Source organism: Diospyros lotus, chromosome 8 (assembly GCF_014633365.1).
Source record: "Diospyros lotus cultivar Yz01 chromosome 8, ASM1463336v1, whole genome shotgun sequence".
Classification (NCBI taxonomy): domain Eukaryota; kingdom Viridiplantae; phylum Streptophyta; class Magnoliopsida; order Ericales; family Ebenaceae; genus Diospyros; species Diospyros lotus.
The window spans coordinates 28,983,395-29,007,613 of record NC_068345.1 but is presented as its reverse complement, the minus strand read 5'-3'; the positions used below and the strand labels follow the sequence as shown (position 1 = coordinate 29,007,613).

General features: G+C 33.0%; 1 protein-coding gene across 1 annotated transcript; it reads right to left on the bottom strand.

The window, feature by feature from the left end:
- Nucleotides 1-1,189: 1,189 nt before the first annotated feature.
- On the bottom strand, nt 1,190-10,286 carry LOC127808356 (xylulose kinase 2). Its single transcript, XM_052346867.1, has 11 exons — nt 10,079-10,286; nt 9,218-9,869; nt 8,922-9,010; nt 5,585-5,649; nt 4,483-4,538; nt 3,444-3,564; nt 2,658-2,732; nt 2,532-2,585; nt 2,009-2,103; nt 1,757-1,931; nt 1,190-1,665 (listed from the first exon to the last, which is right to left on the bottom strand). The coding sequence occupies exons 1-11, from the start codon at nt 10,135-10,137 to the stop codon at nt 1,433-1,435; spliced, it is 1,674 nt and encodes a 557-aa protein (XP_052202827.1). The 5' UTR covers nt 10,138-10,286; the 3' UTR covers nt 1,190-1,432.
- Between the last annotated feature and the right edge of the window lie 13,933 nt (nt 10,287-24,219).

The window sequence follows — 24,219 nt, the reverse complement described above, 5'->3', positions numbered from 1 at the left end:
CCCCCCTTGTGATGAGGAACCTTTTCAAGGCTGGGCCAATTGGAGAGGTTCCACGGGATCAACATCGTTTCAACTGTTACTCTGATAACATGAGTCGGTGCATTAGCATGTCATGTTTGTCCCTCTTTCCTTTCTATATCCTACTTAAATGTTTCTGAATATTTTAATCTAGCAAATATACTGTTAAGTAGTTTCTTGGTGGTGGATTGACATGGATTGAGTTGAGTGTGTAAATACGACTATTCAACTGTTAATCTGAGGTAGTGCTTAGATGTCTTACAGCATTGACTGGATTTATGAAGACGTGCATGACCTGTTAAAAGTGAAGGTTGGTCTTTTGGGAATAAGGCATTGAAGAATTAGCACCTGTCTCACCAATGATAATGAACATTCATAGGTTTCCTAGGAATAGAATTTTCTTTGATACTGTCGTTCATAATTTATTTCGAGAATTTGCGTTCACAAGAGGTTAACTACAGTAGAGCCATGGAGCAATGAACTTTGCCCTCTGCCATTTTTCTTTTTCTTTTTTTTTGTTCTTCCCTCTTATTGTCTATGGATGTACATTCCAAGCATGAAGGTATGTATACTGCTAGTGCTTTTTTCCTCTTTGCCGAATGATCGAACGGCTTGTGGAAACATGATGCATGTGACAAATCTGATTAATGTTTAACTATTGCATCTTCCATGGTCTGTTATACCTATTGAAGTAGAGGAAGTGCATGGTAAGCTTCTATTCTTCTTCGTTTTGTGTTTTTCACCCAAAAAAGCTTCTTTTCATAATTGTTGCTATGATGATGATTCTGTTTATCTATTGATTTGATCTTCCAGGCACTTCTTGTTCCGGGTTAAGTTAGCTGTTAGAAATTGCCTACTCAAATCACAGGAATTCGTTTGTTGGCATTGCTGAAAGAAAGACCAACTGATACCCACTATTGTTCGCTGGCCTCTGGTCATTCTGTTTATCCATGTGCTTTTACTGAAAACATGTTTGGTAAAAAAAAAAAAATCCTCATTCCAAACAATGGCTCAAAGAAAAACGTGCAGGGGCACCTCCATCTTCAGGAGAAAATGGACAAAAAATACAAAAGAAAAAAAACTCAAAACCCATTAAATTGCATCTTGTGCAACACTGACATGCATATTGAAGATATGGAAGAAGACAAACAAGGCAGAGACTCAGTGATAATGAACCCAATAACTAACGTGACATTCATCATGCACTATTATTATTTATCTACAAATATGAACAATTTATTCTGCAAGTAACTACGTTAGTTAAATATGCAGCTTATTACAAAAAGTCCATAGTAAATTGTATGCAAATGCAAACTTAACCTGTTCAAGCTGAATAAAACTGTAAACTAAACTCAATTGAAACCTCTTTCCCTTGTAGACCAAGTAGAGTTGAGGTTTCACAATCCATATCCCTTCACAACCGGCCTAGCTTTTCGACTAGGCGGTTCTCGATTTCTAATCTCTTCTTCATGAACAACCCGTACTTTGCAACAAGTTCTTGATCGCCAGCAGGAGCTGCAAGCTTGCAACTCAGAGACGTCTTCTCCAACTTGTCCATGTACATACTTGAGATGGGCACGAAACTGCCCTTCTTGTGGCACAGCCAACCGTGGGCAGCCCTCAGAGCCGCTCCTAAGGATGCAGAGTCTGTCAAGCAAGTACATAGATTTTGCCATTAGATACGGGATCGATTATGACCCAATGGTTTTAGTTAAACAAACAGGAGATGACCATGTACCTGGTCTTTGGACTGTGTAGACGTTGCAGCCAAAGATGGCAGCTATAGAGTTTAGAATGCTCTGGTTTGCTGATGCTCCCCCGGTAGCTATTATTCGCTTTGGAGGAACCGGCAATCCAAACTTTTCAGCATGACCTCGCTTGGAGAGGAACTGGCCCTCAACCAATGCTCGAACCTGCAAGTAAATTTATTCAACAATGAGAGAAATGTATTTGACTAGGACCTCGTGAACGTCCACTGCTAAGCACTAACCTCAGAAGGAGGATCAAATTCCTTCACTTCATGTTCACTCGTTCCATCTAAGTTGTCACCAGTGAAGTTCTCGAGAACATAACGATGGATACCAACTGCATGCATAATCAACTTTTGACTTTAGCAATAATTGCAATACTTCTGAGAAAGGAAAAATGGTAGATGGTCAACAGAATCTACAAGTTTGGATCTACATCTCAACTTCGTTTTACTGGACAATTTCAGTGAGATTGACATCCGGTACTCCATGTATACTATTTCGGATTTCAATTAGAATTTGTAATATTTCTATCAAATTTTAAGGTTTCTATGACCCTCATGGGCAACAAACCAGACCAGTACAAATGGTTGAATGGGTCAGAAAGAACTCAAACATCTAGCCTGTTACTTTAAATTGTCTCCTTCAGTGAGAAACTAAAAATGAACCATAATACCATCTGGGGGTGTCTTTAAAGGAGTAATGAAATGATCCGAAAACGATATGGCTACTACAATATGTTGGAAAGAGAAGCTACTAGCTAACCTGGGAGAGGAGGAAGTACTTCATAGTCTTTGTAGTAGAAACCTATCTTGCCACCTACAGAAGAGAGAAATATGAGAAACAAAATAAAAAGGTAGTTCCCATTAAGCTCAAATGTTTTTTACTTACCATTTAAAGGTGGTGTTTGCTGAAGATATTTGTTGAAAACTTCCCAAGATTTATCTGCACATTGATCGCGAACATCTACAAAGGATGTGGATTGTCAATACTAGTAATTTCACATACTAGATTGGAAACTAATGTTTTGAAAACAGGCCCAAACCCAATGGTCAATCCACCCAATTATGAACTGGTTTATATTTTGGCTTGTACATCCTGTTATTGCTTGTTCCAATATCCTGTCGTTGGATTTTTGACATCCAGGTCTCCCAACCTTCCACTTTATTGACTAAGCTGAAGGTCCTTGTGCTATGGTTTCAGACATAATATAGACCCTACTTTGACAACTCATTCCCTTGTAACCAGCAATATACAATTCAGTTCCTCCACTCTCGGGCAATGACACATCCCCATGCTCGATCAGCAGTTAGTGATTAATTCTCAAGTCAATTATTGTCCATCTTTGATCTTAGAGTGTGATTTTTCTGGCCTAATTCATTTTTCTTAACTAACATGGTTCAATTTTTTAAGATTTTTTTTTTTACTTGTGAAACAGCAGCACAAGCATTCATAATCTCAATACATGAAACAATACGACCTAAAATCCTACTCCACAATACGTGTGTGTGTATACATATATATTATAAATTAATATACCAGCCATCTTACAATGTCATGGTTCAACCATTGTTATCAATATGACCGATAACTTGGTCTTTGTGGGTTCAATGAGTGGTCCAATTTTCGAAACATTGTTTCGAACTCTTAGAAACATAGATCAAATTTAGTAGTCACCTTCACGAGTTAAAGACCCATTCTTATAGCACAACATTACCATGTATCCTTTATTGTCAACAGGATTAGGAAATACATGCCCTACTAAGCTTGGATGATGCTCGCTGGCAATCCCAAAAACCTGAGTATAAAAATAGACAAATCATAAATAATGATATTTCAATTCCACACTTTTTAAAGCAATATGGAAGGTGAAAAATACTGAACCCTACAGATCTAGCAAGTTGCCTAACAAGACAAGTTTAAGTTTGATATCAATAAGCTCATTCAAGTTTCTTTACAGGTACCAATTATAGAAAAAGTGTAAAACTTTTGGCTTTGTTTCAATTTTATAACGAACTTTCAAATTTTTCAATACTAGATATCAAACTTTGTATTCAGTTTCAATTTTATTACAGACTTCAAATTTTTCAATAATATAACAAACTTTGTATTTAGTTTCAATTTTATTAATACTGCAACCTTTGTTTGGTCGTGCCGTTAAATGCTGAGGTGGATGATGGCTGGGACAGTATTAATGTCAAACATGGATGAGATTAATATATTTGTTTGGTTTATATATGTTTATTTATAATATATTTGTTTATATATGTATATATATTCATATATATAATCTAGTTAAAGATATTATAAAATTGAAACAAAACCAAAAGTTCAAGATTTTATTTCCAGTAATTTACCTTTCTTTAATGAAGCAAACTTTCAAAAAAGACAAGTTTAAGATAAGGCTAAATAGCAACTAGCACCAGAATATAGATTGCCTACTATAAACAAGAGTTGTGAACAATTTAACACAACCATTCAACGTTTCTGATAGTGGACATGCTGGACTGGTACTTTAGAACAGATAAGATAGGCAAATTAATGCAGTGTACAAATTTTATTAGGATATTTTCCATGCAATCGGTTGATCATGAAAGGTGATGCAGTAAATGAGCTATAAAGATAGCTATAGAATGGGTATTGTGACAACATATACAAGGACCAATTTCAAGGACAGAAACAAGTAAATTGAGATCGTATCAAAATTTTTACTCACAGTGTCACTAGTGCCAAGACTGACTGCCAGATCCCCTGGAGTGTTTAAGGTCAAACCTGCAAATGTTTATAATGTTGAAACCAGTATGAAATCATGATAAGTTAATATGAGAAGGTGGGTGAAAAATGCATGTCAATGCTAGAACATTCATGAGAAGTGTATGAAGAAAATAAAGAAAGAAAATCATAGGTGACATCTAGCCTAACCACTTCAGTAAAGCTAAGCACAGATATGGAAGCAAGGAAGAAGTGCATTTTCCAAAGCAAAGCAACAGATGCATAAGTAAATTCCAACATGTGGTTGTAGCACTAAGCATAAAAGTGAAAGAATGTAACTGTTGCAAAATGATTTAAATTAAGTACAAGTTTAAATTAATGAGTTGAAAACCCAATGGGCTTGGCAACCCAAGAGGCATTCATTAACTAGGAACTCTGAAAGACATTTATAAATTAATTAGGAAGGCATTCTAAAAAAAAGCATTCATAAATTAAAAAGTCCAAAAGATTTGCCTAAAAATATTAAGATTGGGCATTGAGATATGAAGTTGAGAAGTACTCAGTTCCCATCAGTTAGTGCCATGGTTACAGGAACGTGGTATGTTCCAGGTTGTGGAACAGGAATAGGTATGAGGTATGTATATGCTCATTTTTCGTTACTTTGGGCATGGTACCTTTTATAGTTATACTCAAGTCGAGATTAGTTGGATTGATACTTTGCTACTAGAGAAGTTGGTTTGTTTTGTTTCAATCTTTCTTTTTTTATGTTCTTGTACAACTTTTGGAATGAAGAATCCTATTCAAACAAAGTTAGGTTTTAATAAAATTCGGAATACAATACAATATGCAAGAAAGTGAGGCTCCAACTATCTTCAAGAAGCATCACCAAGCCTCTTAGCAAGATATTTGACACTCATTACAATTCTGGTTTTCTCTAACAATACTAATTGCGATTATGGTTTTCTAACAGTAACCTATGGAGGTGAAAAATAATGGTATATCTCTTTTAGGGAAGTAAGAGAATTTCTTGGCACTAATCACATATAGAGACAGCTGCATAAGATGAAAGATCATATGAAAAGCTGTATATGAAAACAATCCTTTACCTGCCAGGCTATTAGGGTTATCTCCAGACCACTGAACAACCAAACAGTTCTTGTTGAAGTGGAACCTGAAAGCAGTTTGATATGATACATTACATTCAATATTGTTCCCAAAGCAACAAAATGGTATACAGACAGAAGTCAAAGAAAAGATTGGGTATGTGCCTGAGCTTTGTCCTAAACTTATTGTCTAATGAAACTCTTTTCCCTCCCAGGTAATTGTTAAGCAAACTAAAATCGGAAACCAAGAATAACTTCACTGCCTAGAATGATATGTGTAATTCTTTATGTTAACTACTCCTTTTAGGGATGAATGCACTGCTTCTATGTCAAAACTATTTTACTGTAAGGGTCTACCTTACACATTGGACACAGTCCAGCAACCACTGTTATCTAACAACTTTTTTACTGTTAAAGGCCTCCCATACAAATGGGACAACAGTTGTAAGGTCAAACAACCAACTTGGCCATAATTTCAAGGTGGTGGCTTCAGTTGGTATAACAAGTAAATGCCTTCATTGCTTCACTGCACATGGGGGGGGGGGGCACACAGTTGTATATTTGCAAACCTGTGTTAGCATGTAAGTTCAGCCAATATGGGTTCCAGTAGAACATGGCAGAAAACTCCTGATACACCTTCTAATTGTGTATTAGAATGGTATCGGCACAGAGTGGCCCACTGGGGAGTAAATGAGAGAAATAGGAGAAATAAAACTGTCTCTTATTTTTTACATGTGTGGTACAGCCCCATTTATAGGGTTAGTAATTTACAACATAGGAAGGATTACATTTGTGCTAAACTAGGAAAGATAGGCTGTACAGAAAAATGGGAAAGGTTAACTGCACAGAAAATAGTGAAGTATCCAAAAAGATAAGCTGCTAATTACTCCTTAAAATCAGTCTCTAAACTAGGGATGATTTGACCAATCAATCTCTTAAATTAAGGAATGATTCCAGTCAAACATTCCTTATATTTCTGGCTGGGAATCAACAGAAATGCGTATAGCTACTGTAGTTATTGATTAACATAAATAAATTTGCATTTACTATTGGGCTTAGTGATCTCCACAGGAATTTCCAAAGAGGGAACCAAGGTAAAATTATTCAAAATGTTTAGAGGGGTTAATGAAGTATTCAAAATTTTGTGGGGCCAAAATGAACTTCATCACCTTTCACATCTTTTTGGAGAAAAGTTCCCGTAAGGGGTACTTCACATTTTATAAATGATACAACATAGGCTGACATTCTCATGCTACTGCCATGGAAGCTCAAGGCCCAACATGCAAAACAAGCAAGGATCTAGCAAGTAGCAATGCAGTACAATCACTTCCTAGAAGTGTTCTAAACTAAAATGAAGTAGAAGAAAACAGAAGAAAGCCGAACTGATGGTCCTCAAAGTTGGTAGGGAACACTGCAAGTGACCCTCCATGGTTGCTAGCAATCTCATTAGCAGCCTTTTTGTTAAAGGATGTTCTTTTCCAGCTTAGTTCAGAAGTTGGTTAAAGTAAAATTGCAAATATTCATAGATCCTTTTATCTGCAGAAAATCATAAATCAATAAATTTGTATATTCATGCAATGTATGGTTCATAATACCTATTCTAGAGTTTAAAGAAGTTCTGAATTGCTGCTGCTTTTTGTCTTCTTCAATAAATTTGTGGATGATGTTGTGGTGAGGCTTAAAGATTAAGTTATTCCTAAAAAGGATGATATCATGGAGAAACATGTAAAGATTTTCCATAATTGTAAAACCTCTTTAAAGTTAACAGGGAAGTTAAACCGTTATAAGACTATCTTCATTATGTAACTTTGAATATTGAGTACTTACATATCAACACATGCAAAGTATGAGCATAATTGGAATGAGGATATTATAGTGAATGTGAGTGCAATTAAAATGATTTGAACATGCGACAAAAAGACTAATAGATACACCTATGAAACAAGTGGATGGAATGATAGAAGTTTGTAGAAAGTAAAGTTAAAGAAAGACAAAAAAGGGAATAAAAAAAAAACTTGGTGGGGAACCCACATAATATGAGGTCTAATGGCATTACAAAAAACAATGGCCACAGATAGAAATTATTAGAAAGCTAGAATTTGTGTAGGTCAACCCACCTACACTGGGAAAACTATGTGCAGTAGAGGGCAAAGCCCTTGGATGCTATAACTAATGCTTAAGACCATAGGGGTCGAAGTTATACTGCTCTTAGAACTGCCATATTATCAAGGAGAGCATAAAGAATGCCATCTTATCTGGGGATTCAAATCATTCCAAGACGAGCTAATATTTTGTAACAGGTCAAGCAAAAACAATAACACAATGGTATAAATTTTTTCTTCTCTTTCAAGGCGAAGGGATCCATGCATATTGTTGTGCCCTAGGGTACCAATTTATTGAGCTAGACCCTATGTTGCATGAAGTCAAGTATGACTACCTGTGTCCACATTGGATGTTCTAAACATTTTAAGTTTAGAATACAACAATCCCAAGCCTTAATCCCATTAGGTGAAGTCAATTAAGTTTAGAATATTGATAAATTTATCCATTTACAAAACAGTCAAATATAATACATATCATGAGAATATTTTATGGTCAAATAATGATATTATATAATCATATACTGGAAATTATATGGAACTTAGTGGGAAGATAGAGGGAAAATGAAATTTCTATCTATTATACATGTTGTACATAGCCATGCAAGAGGGAATAAGAGAGTTCCTATAAGATAAGGTAAAGCAATAGCATGACCTGGGTGGAGAAAGTTTTAGATACATCAGAAAGCCCAAAGAACCTAGAGATATTGTGCATACAAATGGTCATAGAATTGGTTTCATGTAACAAAATGAAACATCAATGTCAAAGATATAGTAAGAAAACTTCTATGTAACACATCAAATAGCATGCCAAGTGGCTGTCACATCTTTTAAATCTGAGCCATTGTGATGTAAGATTTCCAATGTTTTGTTAAGGAAATAATCTACAGTATCCCCAACAAAGGTTGAAAAGGAAAAAAAAAAAAAAACAGAATTGCTAATTTGATGTTGAAAGAGACAAAAATGCTTGAATCCATATGTTTTCCAACCCAAGGACAACCTTTCAATTCCAAGAGGAAAACATTCGATATTCTTCATTGTCCCATTATTACATTCTAGCTAAAACAAATAACAGCAGCTGACCAGGGAATCAGTTCCTGAAGGAGTCATATCCCATGAGATAGTCATTAAAGAATGGCCAATATAATTATGACACAACTCTAAACCCAAAAAAAAAAAAACATTTTGGAAAAAAAAAAAAAAAAAGAAACTAAAAAAGTCTTGAACAGTGTTCAACAAACCTCTCTACAAAATAGGGAGCAATAGGACCAGCAATGGCATGTGCAGGAGCTAACTTTCCAAGTTTTTCTTCCAAACCCGGTGCAGTGGCCTGCAACAGACATGAAAGTCCAATGTAACTGGAGAACAGACGTAAGACAAGCCATTACTGATCAATTAAAACTATCTCAGAGAATAAGTCTAATATGGAGACGGCGAATAGAGAAACAATTCAATTAATTACTACCATCAACTGAAAAAGAACCACATGGTTTTAAACATGAAAGTAGAAGTTCAGTATCTAATTCTGCAAACAGACCTCCAGAGCTATTTTAGACCACGCCCTTTGCTTAATGTCCATCAGGTTCATGCCTGCACCGTCGGTCTCGTCAATACAAGCATAGGCCCCTACAAGCAGAGATGCTGCAAAGGAGCTAACCAGGGAGATCCTCTCCGTATCATGATAAGCCTGAGGTTGTGTCTCAAATATCCTTCGAATCTGCGGGCCTGTGTACCTCTCATGCGCGCGTGACCCCGTTATTCTAGATAGCTCCAATGCACCTCCAACGGCTTTCTCAATGGCTTTGCACTGCTCCGTGGTGCTACTGTCCATCCATATCGGCGACTCCTTTATCGAAAAGGCATCACCAAGTTGATCCAGCAATCCTTTCTTGGGGTCCAATGCTGATAATTTCAAGCCACTTCCAGCTTTCCAATACACACTGCCATGCTGTTGACCACTCCCAGAAACAGCAGCGATCTTCCCAAAATCCAATTTTCCTGAGAGTCTCTGAAGCATAAGGTCGAATGCTTCTACCCACATCAGAGTGGGTGAAACGATCCGGCCATCGATACTTGGGTCTCTAAAAACCCCGTCTTTGGTTTTGTAATGAGGAAATTCAGAATCAAAATGAAGAATTTCAGAATGCACAATATTAAGTGTGCCATCTAACACTGTCGCCTTCAATGACCTAAACAGAGAAAAACTCAAAGCATTCAGAAAAACCTCAAAAAGGGTTGAAGTAGACAATCGACGATGCTATTGGATTAAATTCTCCAAAAGGATGACTCGATTATGAACAAAGCTAGATAAATCGCAAGAACCCGGAAAGGGAAAGAAGCCAAACACAAAAAATTGATACCGACAGAAGAACAAAGGTGACAAGGAAGACAGGCTTACTGTGTAGAACTGTCGAAACCGAGGAAAAGGGCGTCCTGCGGGAGAGACGTATCCGCCATTGTAGCAAAGCAATCACAGCAGAAATCCGACTGAAGAATTAAAAGAACATAGAAGACAAAGAAGTTTGACGAAAATTCAGGATAGAGTGTTGAGAGGAAGTCAAACCAAAACAGACTCCAGGAAAGATAAAGGATCCAGATGACATCCAACTCAAAAAGGGTCAATCCCCAATTAAGTTTGTTTGGTTTTAGATAATATCTGAATAAATAATAGTAAAAATTACAAAAACTAATCGCCCCTTAAATACAAAATTCATTTTTAACCACTTAAAATAAAATAAAAAAACCTTTTTAACAAATCAAACAAACTAATTGTATGGTTTACCCACTTTACTAGATTTGATCATTATTTTATTTAAAAAAATTAAAAAAAATTAAAATAATTAAATATCAAAATATCCTCACACTTTAAACTTACAAAACCATGCAAATACCAAAATACCCTCACTCACATTCATCCCACAAACCATTCATGCCCTCTCCCCAATCCTGATAACAATAAAACTTGATAGCATTTATCTCTTACTAAACCAACCACTATTACTGTTGTTGATATTGTCGTCATGCGTCGTCGATATTGAACTCATCATTGCTGAACGAGATTAGATTTTGTTGTATGATTTTCAATAAATGATCGTCGAGCGTTATCGGGGATGAAGCCTTTGTCGTCGACCGTTGAGCTTCGTCGCTGACGAAGTCGGATTGTTGGGCCTCGCAATTAGGCTTCAAACGAAACCCGAACGAAGGCCGACGGTCGAATTTGGTCAGATCTGGGTGTGCTTAGAACTTTATGGCAAAAGCTTGCTGGATGGCAAAAATCAACAGCAACGAGGGAAGTTGAACAAAGGCTAGTGAAGGGCGATGGCAAAGTGGCCGGAAAAGATAACAATGAGGAAGAAGAAGTAGTGGTCGTCAAACAATGGCTGAAGACAGACTATTGTGACTGACCAATGGCTGCTCAAAAAGCTAAGATGAACGACAGTAGAGAAGGAGATCGACAACAAACCACAATCAAACCAATCAACCACATACGAACATAGAATTTTACGTGAAAAACCCAAATCGAAAAAACTAGGGAAAGAATAACAAAATATTACTAAACAAATAATTGCTAGTATAAATGTAGTGGCCCACTCCCGGATAGTGCCGCTAGCATAGGATATCCGAAAGGAGATCATCACAAGGATGATATAGAACAATAACATACAACACCACATTACAATCCTTAGATAAATTCAGTGAAAACCAACATAAAAGTTTACAACATCTTGGCACCATGGCCTAAACAAAATGAAATACAAAGGCAATAACAAATTTTACAACATAAATTTTTTTCACACATGCCCTCTTCACAAACACTAACATAGACCATCAAATCTGGTAGGTCTCTGTACATCTCTAACCCTTGGCTTTAGTCCCATTGAACTCACCATCAACCACTGTTTTACTTTTACCTAGAATAACACGAGAGTAAAACAAAGTGAACCATAAGACTCAGCAAGTATATATAAAAAAATATGGAGATATAGAATCAAAAGCATGGATAACCAAGATAGAGTAAACAACGACTCTATGAAAAGATATCAGTATACACAACTCATAAGTTTTCTATTTACAATCATTTTTCGTGTTGTGATTATTATGCACACTATGTAATCATTTCCATGCTCATGCACATGCATCAATAGTAAGGAATTTTTCACATAATTCTCAAGGCTCCCACGACTAATATATCTATACATGAATATATATTTATCATAAAAATACATCAACAAGCAATAACAAATTGAGCCTCGCCTACCAAATTAATGGCCATCTCACCTGCGTCAGGCGTTCACAGGATATCATTTTCTCACCCACTGACATAGTTACCCCGCAAAATAATAGGTGTGCAAATCAATATAATCATGCATCACATAAACATATCCCAATTTCATGTCAATACTCAATAATTAAGAAAAATCTCATATCATACTTATAGAGATGCCCAACCTATATTCATGGTATATTTTTACCCCAAGAACAATCGTAAGAAACCAAAATTTATATATTTAAGAAATACCAAATCTTGCATGACTCTAAACCCTAATCAAGAAATGCATAATTCCCTAAGGAATATAGGGTGAATCGAAACCCTATTAAGGTTTTTGAATAAAATACTTCAAGTATTTAAGAAAAATGATTAAGGGTAAACATCACCTCAATTATAGAAAGAATAGCCAACATAAAAGGATTTAATTAATCAAAATTTTAGAAATTTTTCAAATTTTGAAGTCTAACTTCAAGGGTCTATTTCAGGTTCATATCTCAGTCAAAATCATGAATCATATATCAAATCGAAGTCTCGAATCTTTAGTTTCTGAAACAACAACCGGATCTAGAATTGGAAATAACCACAAGGAGATATCCCACAAAGACCAAAACAAAACAGAATTTGTAATAACAAAATTTCAGAATTCTAGATAGAATTCAACAAGTCTGTTATGGGTTCAAATCATTACCAAAAATTTCAAATATTATATCAAATCAAAGCCTATGATGTCTAGTTTATAGAGAAACAAACGGATCGCAAATCGGATATAACCAAAGAGCATTATACCCCAAAAATTGAAGCAATAATAGATTATCTGAAAACAAAGAAGAAAATTTTCAGATTATGGACAAGAATTAACAAGGCTTCTGTAGGCTCAAAATGCAACCAAAAATTCCAAAAAATAAATATAAAACGAATTTTATCAAGTCTAATTTACACAAAAATAAATAAATCTTAAATCGGATAAAACCACATAGAGTTATACCCTAAAAACCAAAGCAATGTCAAATTACTCAAAATAGTAAAATTTCCAAATCATAGCAGGGATTTACAAGGCTATCACGGGCTCAAATTTTAATCAAAAAATTTGATTCTTGTGTTTAAAATGAAGTTTAAGATGTCTAGTTTACACCCTAATAAATAGATATTAATTTGGATATAAACACAGAGAGTTATAAACCAAAGAATACAGCATGGTCAGTGAATTTGAAATTAAGGGCAAAAACTTAGAATTGAAGGGAACAAACTTTCTAAGATGGAAAGAAGGTTGAAAAACTTGCACAATTATAATAAAAAGAAGAATAAGATTTTGCATATGAAACAAGAACTTGCCTTAGAAGATGAAACCCAAAGAAGAAATTGATGAAGCTCTTGAAAATTCCTTTGCTTAAAGCTCCAATGAAGGTTAACAATGGAGGAAGAAAAAGAAAGAATGAGGAGAAGAAGAAGACAATGGGAGCAAGAAAGCAAGAAAAAGGAAAAGAAAGAGGAAATGGGGAAGAAGTTATCTCCCAACTCTCTTCGATCCAACCCCTCTTTTGGCTTCCTTAATTTGCCCCTCACATAACACACATAATCCAAATATCTTTTGCCCTTTAGGTCATTTTGTCAATTTCTTAATCTTTTTTTCTTTTTAATTAAGATACCACATTCTATGTCCATGGGCCAACCCAAATCCAAATATATGGCCCAATCCAACTAAGGCCCAATGGACTTTTCTTGAAATTTGGACTCAACCCAATTCATTTACACTTAAAATTGAAGTACTTATCAATAGCCTAATTCAAATAAGGTCCAAACTCATTTAGTCCATAACTTTGAAACTTTTCCACACATTTCATTTATACTTACAAAGACATTGATCCACTTACATTTATTTTCTCATAAAATATTATTTTTATTAATTTGTCCCATTACCAACACATATAATATTTTCAACACTTAATTCAATAAAGACCAAAAATTTTAATGCTCGAAAGAAAATACCACTTGATATCTAGACCCACTAACGAGTTGTTACAACAATAATGATATTGTCACATACTAAATTTCATATAACTTGGTCACATATTTATAAATCTAAATTTATTTATAGATATATATAAGAAATCATATCCTACTCAAAAGATGGTTTATGAGAATATTCCCTCAAATAAGATAAATCTGAATCAAAATTAATCTAATTTGACAACATTCTAGTCATAGTCAAAATTAAAATCATAATCACGATTAAATTAGGATTCACAATTACAAATAAATTTAAATTTCGAGTGACAATTATAACGGCCGCCAAAGTGCTCCTACTTTTGTAATCAAGCATAGTAATATTTTAAAGCATGCCGCTAGCTCAAGTTAATTTATACTCACAAGATGTACAAGTTATTTGAAAAAAGTATCTAAATGGTTGTGGTGCCTTTAACTTCACAAAAGTTCCATGTGGTGGCAATTTATACTTGGTGCATTAGTGCTCACCCTTGACTCCCTTCCCTGCATTGCTCTTGTAACAAATTTATGATAATTAGAATTTTATGTGTTGTTTTTAATTTTAAGAATGCATCTAGAATTCTGAATCAATACGTTTTTTAAAGATGGTCTAACGATACAAAGTCAAGAGTGCATGCATATAGCCAAAGTGCGACTCATTAAGAGATTCTAATGAGCCCGACGAAAGTGTTTATTGCAGTCATACTATACAATACGCATATGATCTTGTCATGATGAGCCGAGAGGACAAGAGGAAGCACCACAAATTTTATTGAAGAATTTTTTATAGTACATATAATTAATTAATGCACTTACGGATTTTTAATTTGAAGAAGTTAAATATAGAAAGCCATATTGGTACGATGAAAGGCAATATGGGAAAGGAGATTGATAAAGTTGATAAGTCGAATGAAAAGTTGATAAAGAAATAGTTATATTGGATCCCCCTCATTTTAAGCGTAAAAGAGTATCTAACTCTAGGCTAAAAGGGCATTTAGAAAAAAATCATCAAATAAAGAGAGAGGAGAAACAAGTAAAAGTGAGTTATTACATTGTTTTTTTTGTTTTAAATATATGTTGAAATGGTATTGAGTCTTTTTTTTTTTTTTTTTAATATTACATAAAAGTGAGAGCCAAGTATCCTCTCAAGATCCTAGATAACTTTTTATTTATCAAATTATTTAGTATTTTACATAGAATCAGGAACGAATTTGGAGAAGGACTGACCCCCAGGTTCATAGGTCGTGCCAGTCCCCTTCCCCAAATGACTAGATCCATGAGCGGATCTAACTGAGGTTGAGATTGGCAGGGGTTACAGCAAGTGCCCCCCTCCACCCTTGCATGGAATGAGGAATTTTAATTTTTTTTTGCATTTTTTTGGGATGCTCAGCCTCTTTGAATAGTTTAGGAAATGTTGTGTCTAAAACTAGTTTCAGCCTTCTTGTAAATTTAGTACTTCTTAGGAAAAAGATTAATCAGTAAAAGTTCACTTACGTTTGCTCTCTTAATTTGGATTGATAATTTGTTTTAGTGTTTAGATATGTAAAATTTAGTGACTCATGGTGATTCAGATGTTAGATGTTTCTGGGTGTGTGGCTTCAAGTTTGTTCTCTTTAACGTTAGTGTAACTGCTAGCGGCTTAAATTCCAACACATAAATGATTTAAAGAAGTGAATCTTTTCATGCACTTGATCACTCTTAATTAAATTAAATTAAATTATATTAACAACTCCTAATAAAAGTTCAAGTTAAAATGCACTACTTTGCTAGAAGGGTCTTCCCACTGCACTGCACTCCACATCTTGACATTGATATCTTTTGATATTCACCTTAATTGTCATATCCTGACCAAAAAAAAAAAAAAAAGACACTTTCATGCAAAAAGAAACTCCCAAGGACGTCAGTTGGAAATCATTGAAATGAGTAATCAAATAGTGCATAAACAAACATGTCAACAACTTCACAAAATAAAAATGGTATTCCATAATGAGAACTATAAAAGATGGGTTGTCATATATATTCAAATAAAGATATTTGATACCCACTCGAACTGAGCTAATTAAAATGATGGATGGGTGGTAATTTGTTATATTCAACTAAAGATATTTGGCCAATTGGCTTGGGCTATGGCTATTCATGCAAAATTTGGCATGCTTCTTCATTATCCACTTAAGCATAGCAGGAGTTTGACAACAAGAATCTATACTATCTATACTATGGGCCCCTTTTGCCTATTAAAAATATCATCTATTAAATCTCTAGATAAGTTCTCATAACCAATGATGCTTGCAAGTACCCTTTGAGGAAAAACTAATACTGCTTTTTCTTGAGTTTGATTTTAAAAATGTTTTGATGCTGCAAATGTAAATGTAAAATGTTGAATTTGATTTTGAGAATGTTTTGATGCTGTGAATGTAAATGCAAAACTTTAATGAATTTTCTCCATTATCTATTAAATACTTAGAAGACAAGAGCTTCAATAGGATATAAGTTTGTGTTCATGGCACACAATTGAAATCAAATGAATTGTGGTGCTTGGAGTATAATTAAACACATTTGAATACTTAGAATGATATCTTTAAGTGTTCAGAGATGTGTTAACTAAGTAACACATAGAGTAAGCTTAAATTAAAACATTAACTAAGGTTTAAAAGAAATGCATTTTGAAGTATTAAAGAAATATGTTTTAAATAAATGTGAGATGGTCAAATTAAATATTTGATGTTTAGGAGACAAACATCAAATCCTTGTGTTCTCATTCTTGATACATTAGTTTTAAAAAAGGGCAAATAGCAACACACGCAAAAAAAAAAAAAAAAAAAAAAACAAACAAACATTTTGGCAATTTGTAAATTTATTCAAATGCTTCAATTTTGACAATTGTATCTTAATTGGCTTAATTAGGTGCAATTTTATCTAACATCTAAAACCAATTTGGGAAGCATGTGTCATTATTAACATGACAAGCCATCTATCATAAAAATATATATATATATATATATATAAGAGTAGAACCCACATGTATACATATGAGTGAGATCGACATGTATAATTTTTTTTTTCATATATGTACGTATCAGTTCCACTCATATGTTTTTTTTAAGACAGGTGACGTGCCACATCAACAATAACACATATCTCCTAAATTGATTTTAAATGTTGCATATAATTACACTTAATTGAACTAATTAGAATAATATTGTCAAAATTAAAATATTTAAATAAATTTATAAATTCACGAAAAAGATTGATGTTAAGCTCAAGGGCAAGTAAATACGATTTTGATAATAATAAAAATATTTTTATTATATAAATATATTTCTTTCTCATACAAAAAAAATAAATTTATTTTGAATTAAAAGTAGGCACAAAGAGTAAATTTATTTTGAATTAAAGATAGATTGGTTTTAGACATATTTATTTATTTTGATTATTTATGTGTCAAAAGTTTGTATTTGAATTTTCATTTCTTCATAAATGCATTTCTTATTTATGCAAAAAGTATATTTATTTTGAATTAAATGAGAATTACTTTTAAGCATGTTTTCTCTTACTTATGCAAAAAGTAAATTTATTTTGAATTAAAGAAAATTGATTTTAAACATGTTTTCTCTTACTCATGCAAAAAATAAATTTATTTTGAATTAAAAGATAATTATTTTTAAATATATTTTCTTGTTTTAATCATTTATATCTCAAAAACTTACATTTGAATTTTTAAATTTTGAATTAAAGGAAAATTATTTTTAGACATGTTTTCTCTTACTCATACAAAAAGTAAATTTATTTTGAATTAAAGAAAAATTATTTTTAGACGTGTTTTCTTGTTTTAATCATTTAAGTCTCAAAAACTTATATTTGAATTTTCAAATCTTGATTTCTCATGTAAAAAATAAATTTATTTTGAATTAAATGTTTGGTATGTTTTCCTATTATTTGATAAAGTCTAAACATTTTTTGAATTTTAAATTTCATATTAACATTTTCTTTAATGACTAGTATGTTTGGAAGATATATATATATATATATATATAAGGGAAGTATGGAGACTCAAGGTAAAACAAACTTGATAGAGTATTCAAACAAAAGTGAAGAGTTTCAAAGTACTGGAAGTGTGCTGGCTGGTAGAATTCTCAACCATTAGTGACTTATTTATAATTATCTCTGGTTGTAAGTTTATTATTTTTACTCACTTGTTGTGTGAGATGATTGTATTTGCTATTAGAATACTAGTGGTTCTTGCTTAGACAAGGGATTGTATGTTGGTTCTACCTCCAATTAAAAACTAGTGTTGATTCTCCCTAATGAAATCTCAAACTAAGTCTTGAGAGTTTCAAGCTAAGTCTTGAGAGAGAAAATTAGACTATTTAGAGTCGAACCTCTATAAATTTCTCTTATTCTATATGGTTGTGTGATTTTACTAATTTCAATCCTACTGCAATCACCACATATTAGGATCACAAATTTAAGAGTTTTCAAAAGAGTTAAAATTATTAATTTTTAAAAAACCCAATTCATCCCCCTCTTGGGTATTTTTTTGGACAACAGTTGAGTTTTTTTTTTTTTTTGGTTATTTGCCCTTAAAAAATGTATAAATGGAAATTATACATTCACTCAAATGTTTTGGAGGTTTGAATACTTTGAATGATTGAACAAAAATCATTTTGATACAAGCTCTTTAAGAAGAATGAATATACGAGTATACATTCATTTAAGGTTTTAAAATAAAAACTCAAGTGTAGATGATTTTAATATTTTCATTCAATAAAATAATACTTTGAAATTTGGAGAATCACTTGAAAGTTCTTTAAAAAGTTCAAAATTGACTATTTGATGTTTAGATGGAAGAACATCGAGTACTTAATGTTCTAATAAATTCATTCAAATTCTTTGAAATTTAATGATATTGGAAAAACATTTGAAGGACTTAAAAGTTAAGTACTTATTGCTTGAGAAGCAAATCATTCAAATGTTTGAATGATTTAAAACATAAGCTTCAAAATAGTAAACATATGTTTAAGGATAATAAAATATAATCTGTTGAAATAAAATTAAAAAATAGGATGTTAATTGAGTAATATATCTAATTTAATCGATTAACATATCTTTTACTCGAATAAAAATCCACTTTAATAAAGTAATTATGTTAAGAAATGTCAGTTTTAACTAACCTTTAAATATTACTTAAGTAAAGTATATTGTTAATTGAGTAAGACTTGTTAGGGTTTCAAGATCAACTACCAAACCGGACCTAATCGAGTAATCATTTTTAATAAAGTAAAGAGATATTTTAGTCAAAGAACAAGTATCTTATTCAACTACATTATCTCTATAATCGAGCAAAGTCAAGACACATAAGACATTAATCAATTACTCATTTACATAAATGATGATGAAGTAATGTTATACTATCAAAAAAAAAAAAAATTGCATTTAGCGATGGACGAAATTTGTCGCTAAATGCCTTAAAATCCTTTACTAATGATATAGCGATGAATTTTGATTCGTCGCAAAATAAGCCATCGCTAAGTAAATTAGCAATAAAATTTAAATTTCGTCGCTATAAGAGACAAAAATTTTTCATTTCAAAGGAAAAAAAAATCGTCTTTAAATTGTTCCACATATCGGTTATAAAATTGGTTGTTTTTTGTTTTAAAATGAAATAAAAAACGCTTAGAAACAAAAAAATTCCCGCCTCTAAAATGAGTGACAGAAAAAATTTCCATCCCTAATTTTAGGGACGAAATTTTTTCCATCTCTAAATTAGAGAAAAAAAAAATTGTCTCTATTTCAAATTGAAGATGGAATTTTTTTGTCTCTAATTTTAAAGAAATAAACAATTTTGTCTCTATTTCGAAATATGGATTAAAAAAAAATTGGAGACAGAAATAATTCTATCTCTAAATCAACTATGGAGAAAAAAATTACCAATCATTGACCACCATCCATGGCATATTCTAACAATCAAAAACGATCATCGGAATTGCTATGATTTAGTAACCAACATACCTAAAAACCAAAATGATCCAACGGTTGGATCTCACCAAATTTGAAAATTAAGTTTTTGAAAAAATGTCACTCATTTCTAGAGGGCATTGCCAATCGTAGTCTATGGTAGATTTTGACAATTAGAACCAATCATTGGAATCGTTTTGCTTTGGTAACCAACAAACTCAAAAACCAAAACAATCTAGTAATGGAATCTCATTAGAACTAAAAATTATTTTTTTAAAAAAATGTCACCCATTTCTGAAGGGCATTGCCTTCCACCATTCATAATAGATTTCAACAATCAGAACCAATCATCAAAATCGCCTTGGTCTTGTGACCAACATATCCAAAACCAAAATGATCCAGCAATGGAATCTCACAAGATCTGAAAATTAATTTTTTGAATAAATGTCATTTGTTTCTAGAAGGCATCACCAACCACTGTCTATGGTAGATTCCGATGATCGAAACCAATCATTGAAATTGTCTTGGTCTGATAACCAACATATCCAAAAATTAAAATGATTTAACGATTGAATCTCACTAAATATGAAAATTAAAATCAGAGAACTGTAAGTTCATACCTCAAATTGGAGAAACTCCGGTCACTAACGTCTAGGATGGAAGTTAGTGGCCGAATGAGAGATAGGATAAGAGGAAGAGATGACGAGCTAAGCTACCAACTAAGGAAGAAGAGAAGGAGACACAACTGTCAGGGAGACGAATAGGCACAAGTGAGAGGAGAAGAGAAATGGGAGTAATAAATAGGGGGAGAAATATATAACAACTTAAAGACGGAATTTTTCTGACTTAGAAACAGAAAAAATTTCGTCTCTAAGTTAATTTAATAATAATTCATAAACGGAAAAGTTTCGTTTCTAGGGAAAAAAAATAATGTCATTTAAATTAAAATATTTAATTATATATTAATTTTAAAATATTTTATTTTATTCACTAATAAAAAATACTTATATATATATGTGTGTATTTATTAAAAATACTTACATGTATTATGTATATACATATATGTACCTACATATATAATATATGCAAATGCATCCGTTGTAAATATACATATACATACATACATACATACATACATACATATATATGTGTATAGTCATGTGGATGTATAAATATATATGCTACATACGTGCACATTTACATATATACGTACTTGGTATTCATAGATGTATATATACACACATGTAAGCACATATGTACATATATTAACATGAATATAATAATTATATTTTAACAAAATAGTTTTTATGTTTTAATTTGTATTATAGAAATTATTAAACTTTTTGCTGTTGTTACAATTTAATTCCTATTTAAAAATTGTATCAAACACCACAAAAAATTATCACGACGCAAATATATAAAATAAAATAAATAAAAACAAAAGGCAATAATTACTAACAATTGTTGCTTAACATATTAAAGATTTTGTACAAATATATATATATATATATATATATGCTTACAAATGGGTACAAATGGGTAAGATTTATAACGAAATGGTTACAAATGGGTATCATTAATAAATATCGCTACTTTTATGTTTTTCTTATTGTTTCGTTATTTGATATATTTGTCACGTTATAATTTCTTTACAAAATTTTTAAGAAGAGACAAAATTGTAATAAAATTAAAAATTTAAGAATTATTATAAAACAAATTAAAGTACTAAGTATTAATTTATTAAAAAGTATAAAGTTGATGATCAAATAAATATTATTTATCTTATAAAAGCATATATGCTTATTTACATATATATGTATATATATGTACGCATTATAATTTTCAAATTTCTTTATTATATTATAATGATTAAAATAAATAAATTTTAAATCGTTATGAAATAGCTATCCAAATGATTAAATTTTACTCAATATTATTTTAAATAATTAAATTTAAAATTACATTATCTAAATTTCAAATTATATCATTTACATCAATAACAACCATTCTTAAAAAAAAATCAGATGAAAATCTGATTTAGTCTTTGACAGAAAAAAAATTTCAACGATCGAAATTTTTCATCGCTGAAATTTGAGACAGAAAAATTCCATTTTTGATTCTGTCTCTAAATCAGAGACTAAAAAATTCGGTCCCTAATTTTGTTGCTAAATTAGAGACGAAAAAATTCTATATCTAAATACGTCGTTAAATATTTTTTTTGGTTGTTTTGCTTTTCAGTCGCTAATGATGGTTTTTTTTATAGTGTTAATTGAGTGACAAAAGAGTTAATCGACTAAGAAATATTTTAGTTGAGTATTATATCTTTTTAATGAAACAATTATTCTGTGGTCTCCCCAAATCCTAACACGTTTAAGACTCAATGATCTCTCAACCCATATCTTATATGATGTGATAGAAATAAACTTAGTTGATACAACTTAACAAGTAAATTGTTGAAAAATAGCATAACCCTATAATAAAGTTGGCAAATTCATGTAGCTAATCATATAACGTATCATGTCTAACAAGATTTAATTCCTACGTTCATCTACACCATTAAGTGATGGAGTATACGGAGGAGTTAACTGTGAAACAAGACTACACGTCTTAAGATAATCAACAAACTCAGTACTCAAGTATTCACTTCCTTGATTTGATCGAAAAATCTTGATACTCTTTCCTTTTTAATTTTCTACTTCTGTCTTGAACTCTTTGAACTTTTCAAAGGCTTTTGGACCGTCCGAGCCCAATCTAGACCCATCCCTCAAGGCCTAATCTTGGCTCATCTCACGACCCAATCTAGCCCATCTCTCAGCCCAATCTGGCCCATCCTTCATGGCCCAATCTCGGCCCCATCTTGGCCCTACACCAGCCTACAGTAACATCATTGCAGCTTCTACTGGGTATCCGCGCATCGGTCCTAGATCCTATCCTCATTAATAGCGGATCCCATCCACATTAATGAGGGTCCCGTCGACACCATGTTATCACCTGGGAACCCCCACCGGTGCTGGATACTCAGTCCCATCACCTGCAAACACATGATGCATGCATGCAAGAAGACGTCTCCTCCTCTTATATCAACCAGCTATTTTCACAGCCAATGTATGTTATGCTCTTTGACCTACCGATACACTGTCATTTCTTTATTCTCTTACTCACTTGAGCGTCGAAGTGCTTGCAGGTGCCAGCCATCCCTCTAACCCATCGTTGAAGTCCGCTCCCTGTTGTTACGATCCCATCTCCAACCCGTTCCATTTTGTTAGGAAGGAACAACTTCAGACTTATACTTTATTAAATACATGTAACCATACCCAGATAAATCATCAGTAAAAGTCACAAAGTAGACATAACCACCCTGAGCCATAATATTTATGGGCTCACACGCATCCGTATGTATCAATTCCAACAATTCAATAGCCATTTTCCTTTGTCCAGCAAATGGAGAGTTGGTTATTTTCTCGAGAATATATGACTCACAAGTTGGCCTAAGTTTAGAACCTAAATCGAAAATAAATCCACGATGAGCTAACTTTGTCAACCGACTCTCACTGATATAACCTAGCCTAAGGTGCCACGATTGCATAAGATTAATGTGATTATTCTAAGAATTCCATTTCAACCCCTTTCAAATTCATAAAAAATTCTAGCCACGGGGAATTCGAGGGAGTGGACGGGGGGCCTCAAAGCAAGGCCTAGACCATCATTGGTGGACAAATTGGTCGCATCAACGGTGGAGATGGTCGAAATCTCGATCGAAAGATTGTCGAAATTTTGGGCCTCTAAAAAGCAATCATGGGAGCTTTTATCGAGGTTTTTGCACAGATCTGGGGCAAGTAGAAGCCTCAAATGGGTTTGATTGAGCAGTCATGAGCGTTGCAAGGATCGGAGTTGCCTATAAATAGAGGTTTTTGGAGACGGTCGAAAATAATGCAAAGTTTAAACTAAAAAATCCTTGAGTTTAAGGAAAAATTGAGGGAAGGGAATAAGGGGCTTTTGTTCCCCATGTCCAGAGGGTCGTTTATGGAGAGTTTGAGCAATTTTCGTCGAGATTTGAAGGAGATACGAAGCTTCGTCGAAAAATCAGGCTTCGCCAGAAAATGGGTTTGACCAGTTGAAAAATGGCTCTGATCAAGGCGTTTGAGGCTATAATCCTATAGAGGATGAAGAGAGGAAGGTGTAAGTTTAAACGGGAGGCAAAACGAAGCTCAAACGATTGAGAAAAAGCCAAAAAATTAGGGTTGTTTGGAAGTCGCTGGCGAGCTGCGTGAGGAAGATGACCGGCACGTGTAAAACACACGCCGGTCATCCCTGCACATGTAGACACATGG

Excerpts from the sequence above, each read along its gene's own strand:
- LOC127808356 (XM_052346867.1), bottom strand. The coding sequence starts at position 10,137 with ATGGCGGATACGTCTCTCCCGCAGGACGCCCTTTTCCTCGGTTTCGAC. Across the intron at positions 5,650-8,921 it reads GCTCCCTATTTTGTAGAGAG|GTTCCACTTCAACAAGAACT; the intron begins GTTTGTTGAACA and ends AACTGCTTTCAG. Across the intron at positions 4,539-5,584 it reads TAACCCTAATAGCCTGGCAG|GTTTGACCTTAAACACTCCA; the intron begins GTAAAGGATTGT and ends AAACATTTGCAG.